Below are 10,798 nucleotides of genomic sequence, written 5' to 3' on the forward strand. Positions count from 1 at the left end.
TTTGTAGACACAGTGTGTGCTACATACCGTCTGGCACTTGTTCGCTACCTTTTCATAAAGTCCCCAACTCATCTGTGCACTGGAACGTACCCAACACAACAAAATAAGATGAAAATATAGGTAGAGGGCAGATTCTCGGTAGATTAATACACCGCCACACACTCCTAGTTGTTCATAAGTGATGATTAAGAGGGATTGTTTTTGTAAAAGTCTATACTTTGTTTTTGTTTTTTTTAGGAAAACCCTGCGTAGTTTACCGTGAATCCAAAACCTAAATCTTTTCCTTAACCTAACCAAGTAGTTTTGATGCCACAACATAACAAAACTGCAACTGTTTCACATTGTTAAAAAATATTTTTATTTAGTTATGCTGTGTTAAGAGGTTGTGACTTCACATATTTCTGTGAGATCAGGTTGGGCTCGCAGATTCTGTGTAAACTGAGATCCTCTCACAACAACGTCTTTTTATTGCTCCTACTTTAGCTTGAATGAGTATGTTGTGATTTTGCTTCTGTGTTTAGGATTTGAAGACTTTTGTTTGTTAGCGGTAGACTTCAAAAAGAGACTGACTGACAGCAGTGCACAGTGTCGGAGTGAAATGACTGATTACAGTCATTTGTAACCAAAACGCCAGTTTTACTTTTTAAATTAATGAACAACAATGGCAGTGAGAAACCATATTTTATAACTCACACAGCAGCTTTATATTCTGTGTATCACAGGTGCACTGTCATTCCCAAAAAGTTATTACATGCATTGGATCTATACAAAATCACACTCTGTTGGAGATAGATAGCAATATTATTTCCATTTACCAACCATAAGTCAAAACTGATAGGAGCGTGACTTTGCATGATCTGTGTCTTCAGGTTTCATTTATCTTGTATTCGGAGATTCCAAATGTTTTTAAGAGCATGTAAAAGGCGATGTATATAGAATGTGAATGTAGATAGAGTGGTGGGATGCTTTTAAAACCAGGTCAGGAGAGAGTTGGACAATCTCCTGTATAAGATAATTCTAGAAAAGGAATTTTATATTTCTAGACGTTTATTTAGACCGTTTGTGGGACCGACTGTTTGTGGGTTATTTTTTCTCAACTCAAATTTGTTGTGCCCTCTTTCAGTTTTTCTCTCATTTTTTTAGGGTCAGAGGCTTTTGGGCGAAGCAGCAGCCGCGGTACCTACGCTGAGCAACATCTGGTTTTTAGAATGACGAAGGACAACCACATGCAGCCAAGTGGAATTCAAATTCACTCAACCAGACCCACCAGGAGAGGAGAAATATCAGCAAATGAACTGGGAACATCTGGTAGGTGTATGCGTGTGTGTGCCGTCTGTGTGAACACTATTCAGGCTCGCTGAGCTCTGCTTCTCACTTATTAACTCTCACACACACCAAACTCCATTTCATACACAATTAATACACCTCAGTTCGGCATATAGCCACACTGTCTTGGCACCGGAGGTTTCTGAAAGAGATTATACTGTATCACTCTCAAACACAAACACGAGCATACTGTACACACACACACACACACACACACACACACACACATGCGGGATTGGGAGTCGGTCCAGGAATGTGTCCTCTCATCACTTCTCTCGCTCAGATCCCAGAAACACTGCAGTAATCTGTTTATGCTGATACACACACACAAACTTAGACACCTGAGAGACAAGACGATAATCTGTTTTACTCAGTGATGTATCTAACACTGCTCATCAGTTCTCAGGATCCCCTTCCTGTGAGCCTGTGCTCCACAAATAATGCATTCATAACAAAACGTTATGTGATTAACACGTGATTAAGTTATGGAGGTTAGGTTTCAGCAAGTAGAGTTACGATGGTTAGGTTTAGGTGTGCTCATTTGAACTCTGGTGCGGACCAAACGAGCGAGCCCTGGTCCGATTGAAAACTGGGGGTCTAGGTTCACCTGCAAGTGAACCCTGGTGCAGTTTGCTTACAGTGGGAAAAGCAAACGGACTATCCAGTGAACCAAATAGAGGAAGTGAACCCAATAGAGGAAGTGACATAGAGTGCAGTGCATTTTGGGTAGAAAAAAACAAAGACAACAGCGCAAACCAGGAGAAGCAGTTTTACGCAGGTTTAATCGGTTAGCGGATCAGTGTCGCATCAAGGTAAAAAAAAAAACTGCAACAGCAATATATTAAGGTCCGTGACTGAAGGGGATTTTTTTTCCGTTTTCAATCCTGGCCAATCGATGAGCGGGGTTTTCTTCTTCCTCATGCGTTTTTTTCTTCCTGGTCAGTGGATGTTTCGGGCAATACTGCCCCCAAATGAGCAGCTGTTATGACTGTGTGATGTTGTCCTGGCGGTTTGGTCCACTTTAAAGAGTGCAGTGTGAAAGTGAACCAAACAAAATGAAGGTGTGAAATTTTTTGGCGTTCCCCAGCCAACTGAACCGAGTCCCCTGAACTATCCTGGTGTGAATGCGCCCTAGTCTCTTAGTAGATAAGCAACCTAGGTGCTCGACAGTTACTCCAACATTATTGTCCAACTTCAGGCCCAGCAAGCATACTTTGAGGCACACTGGGAAATTGACATTGAAAAACTCTCATAAGGGATATCACTTCTAACCAGAGTGTTTCAACAGCTGGACAGTCCCAGAGCAGGTGGAATTAAAAACCTGGGTTGCTACAGTTATGCCAGCCTTAATATTAATGTTTGTCATCCATCTTGGATAATCTAACAGGAGTTATATATGCTCTGCACAGAATCTTATATTGTATAATCCTAAATATCACACATTTAGAGGATCTCAAAGCCGACCTCCAAATTATGTTCCACTTGGAAGCTGTCAGAGATGTATTTAGGTTATGCTCCCAAGTCAACAGGACATAGAAATATGTATTCGGGGCAGCTATAGACATGAAATTAAAGATAGTCGAGACCATTTCTCTTGCCAGGGTTACCTTCTCTAAAGGCTGATTCCACTCTGGACATGAGGCAGGAACCCCTCCCTCTTTGCACGGGTCACATGATCACAGCCTTCCAAAATACACGGGTTATTCACAAATTATCGACTCATTACATGAGAGGTGAACGAATTTTGGTGCATACTGCATCCACTGTGTTTAAATACAATATCTCATTCAACCACTCTGTTCTTTCTACACTTTCAGACCATTTAACCCTGCTGTCTCTTGCCCATTCTTCCCTGCCATGCCCTCAAACTTTTTTGCATTTACGGAAGTCTTTGTTTTTTTGTTTTATTCCTCTCTTTCACTTTATTCATTTACACTTTCACATCTAAAGCAAATAGTTTAAAGCACCGAGGCCCACATTGTGCTCAGTACGTGTAGTTAAAGTTGAACGCTTTGAAAGGAGGTCCACACTTGTAAAAACCTCTCAGGAGCTCAAAGCCTTTTCAACACAGTTGATAACAGCATCAGAAGGACTCCTGGGTGCTCAGCATTTTTTCAGTATTTTTAATTCCACGAGGGAGCCTTAGCACAGGCGTTTCGGCAAGTTGCCTCACTCAGCGTGCCTCATTGTGCTGTTTTGTCAGTGTGCCGCTCCAGTGTGCTGTCTGACGGCACACTGAAGAGGGCTTCACGCCGAAACATCTGTGCTTTGGCTCCCATGTGCCATTAACGAATGTCTTGAAATAGCTCAGTGTTCCTGAGCATCTTTGCGAGTGGGGAACTCCTTTTTGAGTTCACAGCAAAGTGTTTACCTTTTATTTCTTTACTTTATCCAGACCCCGGTTGTACCTAGAATCTGACCCTCCTAAGGAACTTTTAATAGTGGTAATTTAGAGACATCAGATTTTAATCTCACTCCCATTTTACACTGACTACATTTTGAATCTGGCACCAAGCTTTATCAGTAACTGACACCTAGATCTATGTCCTCTCTGCTTTGGAATTGAAGTAAATTGAGTCTACGGGTGTGTGTATGTGTGAGTGCACACGTGTAAGCAGCACTGTACTGCATGCATCATTCCTCCCTTGCCGCTTAGTTTGACAGTGCAGGTGGTTGTGAAACACTAAGTGGAGGTTCTGTGCCAGTTGAAAGACAGAGCCAGGCACTGAGAGAGGGAGGAGGGGAGGAGAGAAGGGAGGGAGAAGTAAGGAGACAATGGAAGATTGAAAGACTTAACACTGGAGCTGAAACTGGTTAGACAGCACGCAGCATGAGGAATCAGTGTGCCGCACACACGCAAACACACACACACACATGCACACCCACACCATCATAGCCGCTCAATGGGGGCCTCGATGTAATTTACAGTGAGCAGGTGGGGATGGATGTTCAATCTGATTCAATTTGATGTGGCTCGCAGTGGAGTGGGATGAGACACCACTCATTCCACTGACTGTTGTGATAGTTTCTCTGTCTCTCACCCTCTTTCCCTGTATCCTCAGCTGCATACCCCTCCCCTGTCTTCCTCTACATCTCCTGTTATCTTTCTCGTGCACTCACACTTTATGTAGCTGTTTTTGTAAGATACCCGTACTGTATATCACTACATTCGTCCATCTGTCCTCCTGTGCATTAAAACATTCATCCTTTCGTTCATCCTTTCCGTCCGTTGTCCCGTGCAGCCCTGGAGATAATGGAGATCTGCAGTGTGGACCAGACAGGCTGTGAGGACCCTGACCTGGACACTGACACGACTGCACATGCACTTCACAGTCTAGAGCAGGAACTCAGACTTATGGCAAAGGGTAAAGCATTCACAAGTCACAGATATAAACACAGCATCATGGTATAGCCAGTGTGATCAACATTTTACTCTGTAATTGATGTTTTATAATGGTAATAATAACGAAACAAGGGTGTATTGATGTTAAACATAACAGTGTTTTAAGAATTAAAGGATACAGTTGTTGTTTTTTTTAATTAATTAAAGTCATAAGCATTAACCTTCCTTGTTTTCTACCCCAGAAACAGCATTGCAGGCTTCAGTATTTGCTTTGGAAAACAGCAGATGTCAAGATCAGCATGGAAATCATTATTTCACACGGTGCGTAACATGCACACATAAACTAACCCCGCTCCTGCTTATTAATTGTGGTTGCTCAAAGCACACACAATGTGAATAACCCAGTCCCCAAGGGTAAGCTCAAATCCAGGAGCTCTTTTTTTGTGTTGGCAAACAGCGAACTGGTGTTTCCCTGAGGCGAGTTTGCCAGTTTGGTGTCCCAAATTTTATAGTGGTGTTCCTGGAAACAAAAAGAGCTATTTTTAAAATCTCTGCTTATTTGCAGATCATTACCAGGGTCATGTTTATGTAGCTAACTAATCTAACAAAATTAGCGCAGTACTGCTGGGTTCATGGAGAAAAGAGACTCATATGTTATTGTTACCAGACCTAAAGGAAAGTTAATATATCAAATTCTACCTTCTCGAACCTAAAAGTACCGTCTGAAGCTGTTAAAATTTCCATTCCAATTTGATATCCTGAAAAGCAAATGTGCTTTTTCCCCTGCCCTTGTCTGTCTCTGTTCCTGCTCTTGTCTGTGTCTTTTCACCATGATCGGCATGTAATCCATTGCTCCCTCTCCCTCTGCACTCCTCCAACATTCCAATGGTCACGATGGGGGGTAATCCCTCTTTTTTTTGTGCTCTGTCAATCCCTCTCTCTGTCGGATATATGGAGTGTGTAATGGATCGTTAGCCAGCAGAACGACTTTAGCTTTGACAGCATGTTGGGTATCGGGCCTTAATGTGCTGCTTAATGTGTATGTGTGCGAGACAGAGAGTGTTGATGCATTTTTCTTGTAGTTCCGAGTGTGTGGGGGTGTGTGTGTGTCTGTGCGTTGTTGATGTTTTGTGTGTGTGTGTGTGTGTGTGTGTAGTGGGCATAATCTGCGCTAGAGGCCTTGTGCTGAGCAGAGCACTGTGAATATCACATTGAGACGTGTAATAACCGGATTAACACATACTACACAGAGGGCTCCCAAAACAGCTCCGTACATCCTTCAAACATGCACACGCACACACACACACACACACACACACACACACACACACACGCACACACACACACAGTCATGCAAACATGTATATGTTGATGCACTTAATCCGACTAGTTTGGCACAGCTGTATAGGTATCTACCTCACTATGTGATCAGAGAACCCGTCGTGCGCACCCGTCGCACTGAGGTGGCATGCACTGTTAGTATCGATACTTTTGTAAATTAGCATTGTATCCGGATACAGAGTTTGAGTATCGATTCTTTTCAGAGTATCGATACTTTTGACAACCCTACCATGCAATGAATTGTATCACAGCTTCACCATTATTTGCAATTCTCATCATAACAGGGAAATATAAATTTACATTTGTAATGGATCCACTTTTCTCTACCATACAACTAATGTTTCGCTATCTCAGGTGAAACCAAAAGCAAAACTTGTATGTACGGAACTTTTATGTACTTTAAAGGTATACCATGCAGGATTGTCAGTTACTATTTGTAAACATGCTTGTCAGAGAGAGTGAAAGTAAGGGACCAGATCAAATGCCTTGCGTGAGAAAGCTGCTCCTGATTGGTCAGAATTTCCATGCAGGAAAAATCCAGGAAGTAAACAAAACGTTGAAGAAGAGTACTTGCAAGATAAATGTGACACTTTCTAATGTCACAATGGAGGGACAACGCAGGTTGATTTCAGCGCTGCTCATCGTGGACTATATTGCTGTCATTGTTCATTTTAGTCAAACCATACAGTTTGAAAACGAGGCACGGCTCCAACTAGAAAACAATGTTTTGATGCATTGGATGTGCTGAATGTGCATATTAAGGCAGTACAGGAGGAGGTGCACATTAATAATCCTCCAGGACTTTAACATGCTCATGTTTAACCCAAACAATGTGTCATGTGACTGCAGTTGGTTCAGATCCAGGTCGGAACACGTTCTCAACAGAAACAAACCAGAGTTTGTTTGTAACTGGACCAAAACCACCTCTTCAAGAAGGTCTCCTGCCACCTGCCCAAACAAACAACACTTAGGGGGCAAACAAACTTGAGTTCGATTGAATTAAACCAAACAGGACAGGTTGGAAAGCACCCTAAAAGCCAACCCCAGTTTCACTCTCATTAGGCATTTCGCCTTGTATTTGCTTTTTTGGCGCTGTGCCTCACTTACAGTCTGGCACCTGGTCACTACCATTTTACTAAGCCCTAACCTCACCTAAGTGCTGTGGGGGTATATGCCTATAAATGTCCCAAACACAGTAAATAAGAAGAAAATAGGAAAATACAGACAGAGGGCAGAGTCTCTGCAGAAAAACACACTGCCACACGTTTCTAACGGGTCATAAGTGATGATTGAGAGGGACTACTTCTTTATAAGTCCATGCATTGTTTTTTAGGAAAATCCTGCTCAGTATATTTTTAATTCTTTCCACTTTTCCTCTCTGAATGTTCTTTCTACAGTCAGAATTCAAAAGGTATATCTCAAAAACTGCCCCTTTTAATGTAGGTTTACTGTAGCATCCCCATGGGACGCTTCAATTGAATCCTCCTTTCAGCCACCAAGTGCCCACAGATGCTGAGTGGTAGCTGCAGGTGCATCGCAGAGTAGATTCATGATAATAATGCACGATAATGGAGTTCTACTGTTGGTCGGTCCCTGCTGCCCACCATCATATAAAATAAGAGTGTTATCAGGAAAACTTGAGTGGCTTCACAAGTTAGTCTGGTATTCAACCTATAAAATATACATTTATTTTGGGGACTAATCCAGTAATAGAGTACTCTCAAGTACAACCCACTCAAAACACAAGTGACTGCTGTGCGATAGTACGTTAGGTGCAGCATGTATGCATCAATCGATGTGTGTGTCAGCTGTGACCTAACCTATGTTTACCTCATATCCAGACGACGATTCATGAGCTATCTCTGACTCAACTGCTTCCAGCTGTCTGGTTGTGCTTTAGTGTTGCCTCAGTCCTCTGGCTGTCTTTGATCTAACCTTCAGTCAGTGTGTACTTGCACAGTGGTATCACATTAATATGTAGAAAATGGGTGTATTCTGATTTTACAGTTTATACAGTGCAGTACCTACAGTGTGTCAACCTAACACGAGGCTTCAGCTGGTGGTTTCATCAGCTGAGCTGTGTTTGCCTCCTTGGTAGTGTAATACTCTGAATGTAATTTAAATACGTGTGTGTATTGACATTTAGCAAGTAAAGGAGACCTTAAAAGGCAAAGTCGGTTATTGAGTTTATCAAAGAATCAGCTGTCATCAAGCTTGGAAAACAAAAGCAAAGCAGAATGCAGTGATGCTTCAAAAGAGATACTGATATTTAAAGGATCAGTGTGTAGGATTTAGTGGCATCTAGTAGTGAGGATTTCAGATTGGAAACAGCTGAAACTTCTCCAATGTGCCAAGTGTGAACTTCCAGTTAGGATCCCTTCAGTTTACTGGGAGCCGAATTATCCACAGAGGTTCCCTCCTCTCCAAAACAAACAAACCGAGTGATTACAACTGGTATAAACAAGGACTACAGCAGTTTTATGTTACAAATCAGTGTTTCTCAGATGCTGTTTGGCTTGTTGCAGACGGGCTGCTAGCCCAGTGCCTGCTAATGTGCGTTTGTCTTTTTTCTCTGTTAACTTAAGATCTAGACATACAGGAAGTTAACCAGTAAAATTATTGAAAAAAAATGATGCTGTTTGTTGTGGAGGGGCTGCTAACTACGGTGGCTGCCGCAAAAACACAAAGGTAACAAAAACGCAATGATTCTTAGTGTCAGGTGATTGCACACTACAGAAATTTCATGATTATATACTCAATTTCTGCCAATACATCCCCTTAAATCCTACACAATGAAACTTTAAAGTAATAAAACACCCCAAAGTTTAGTACAGCAACATTTTAAATCTTTTGTGTGCCCAGTTCACAGCAAAGATTTACGGCAACACGAGTTGAAACAGGCAGCTACTTGTAATGCACTGTTGAGACGGTGTATCATCTCTGTGCAACAACTCTCTGCACCTCCGCTCTGTTTGCAGCTTTTCAGACTTATTTTGTGGCTGAATATGATTTGTAGCTTTTTAAAATATGAATGAGGATAGTGATAGTGAGATACTGGCTACAGTTGCATTTGTAGTAGTGATGAGATGGTGAAAAACAGAAACAAAATGAGCAACAGATGGTCTTTATTCATATACATAAACAGCAAGCAGCAGCAGCAGCGACCCAGTGTCCGACACCTGGACACCGTGAGGAAGGAAACAGAGGGCTCAGCGGGGACAGAGCACCAAGCGAACATGTGGCCTGAATCATTTTGACTTGACCAGCAGACTTCACTACAAGCTGATTGGCTGTAGAAACAGGTGACCTGCCTTACGTTCTAAAAGCAGCCACCAGCGATTTGACCGACTGAGTCACAGGTGACAATCTTTTCTCTGCAACGTTCTTAAACGGTTTTGTCTCGTCTCGAATCTTTGGTCTGAACTGGGCTTTAGAGAACCTGTTTTGAAAACTGTCTTATAAATTAAGTGTGTGAGTCATTTATAAAAAAAAAAACGAGTGAAAATAATTGGACGCTTGATAAAAGCAAAAGACAAAAGAAAATGCCACAGCATCTGTTGGAGGATGACTTGAGGCTGAGTTGACACCACCCTCTTCTGACACCAGTGTCAGATCAGGTGGGCGGTGTGGATGGCATTGATATGCTTGCTGTCTTTATAGAATCCACAGTTAATTCGGCCTTTTCATAGTCAGATGCAAACTGGGAGAGGCATCTCCTAAATGTCTTAATAAAACAATGTGCAGGCTCCATTGGTGCAGTTAATTGAACCTCCTGTATGTGAGTGCTTTAGAATGGTCAGTGCCCTCTTATTAACAACATTTGAACGTTTGTCTTCCTGTTTTTTAGAGGTAAATAAATTTCACACAAAAAAACAAAGCATTGGGTAACTTGGATTTTTAGGTGACTTCTATACTGGATTCAGTTTGTTGTCAGAACACAACCCAGGTGATGACCGATGTGAACCACACACAAACTGCACTTTCATCTCGTGTGTCCATCTGAATATATCACAAATGTCCCTGGAGCAAAAAGCTATGATGTCTGCATCTAAAACTAGTTCCCAAAAGGCTCGGTACATCTGTCCTTTAATCATAGGCAGGTATTTGAGTGCTGTGTGTGTACATTCTGCCTTTGATTGGTGGATTTGGTCTTGCAGGGGCAGAGCCAGCGAGGAACAAAAGGATGAGGAGGCGGCTGCACAGAGAGACCGGCAGAGTGTCCTTTCACTACCCTGAGATATTCACACACATGCACATAAAAACACACACGCACACACTTGCTTGTTAAATAAGGGAAAAAAGGACATGCACAAGAGATATAAGAGACTGAAGTGAGTGAAAACAAAATGGGTGTAATTTGAATTGTGTTCACGTGGTGCAGATGCTACTTATACTAAATCTGCACAGAACTCCTGTTGTGAAAATATAAATTAAATGCTGTTTTGATTTGAGGTGTGTTTTGTGTCTCTTTGTGTGTGTCCACATTCAACTTGAGCTACATGCTCGTGGATGGATTAGCTGAAGGTATAAAGCACCTGATAAGAAAAGCAAAGGATGCAGGAGGACAGGACAGGAGGGGAGTTGATGGGAGGATAAATGGTGAGTTACGTTTAAGACTCATCAGGAGTCTGCTCGCATCTCTGACTGTGTGTTTGTCAGTGTGTGTGTATCTGTGTGTGTTAAATGACGAGACGTTGAGGGACCGTTTGCTGCGGTGCCAATTTTACCTACAGGGATTAAAGCGCTACATTTTTCTCCGTTGTTTGTGCCTTAATAAGGTTAGGGTGG

At 42.1% G+C, this 10,798-nt stretch overlaps 1 protein-coding gene and 1 long non-coding RNA gene across 2 annotated transcripts in view; both read left to right on the forward strand.

The window, feature by feature from the left end:
• Positions 1 to 3,615, forward strand: part of zbbx (zinc finger, B-box domain containing) — a 64,916-nt gene extending 61,301 nt beyond the window's left edge. Inside the window, exons 18-19 of the mRNA XM_049575895.1 lie at positions 1,144 to 1,308; positions 3,530 to 3,615. Of these exons, the coding sequence (XP_049431852.1) occupies positions 1,144 to 1,308; positions 3,530 to 3,615 (251 nt within the window). The remainder of the gene's footprint in view (positions 1 to 1,143; positions 1,309 to 3,529) is intronic.
• A 937-nt stretch (positions 3,616 to 4,552) lies between these two features.
• Positions 4,553 to 10,440, forward strand: LOC125888699 (uncharacterized). The gene is made up of 3 exons (XR_007449355.1): positions 4,553 to 4,691; positions 4,912 to 4,990; positions 10,168 to 10,440. It is a non-coding gene; the product is annotated as an uncharacterized LOC125888699 (long non-coding RNA).
• The last annotated feature ends 358 nt before the right edge of the window (positions 10,441 to 10,798 follow it).

The sequence above is a fragment of the Epinephelus fuscoguttatus genome, linkage group LG5 (assembly GCF_011397635.1).
Source record: "Epinephelus fuscoguttatus linkage group LG5, E.fuscoguttatus.final_Chr_v1".
NCBI lineage: Eukaryota > Metazoa > Chordata > Actinopteri > Perciformes > Serranidae > Epinephelus > Epinephelus fuscoguttatus.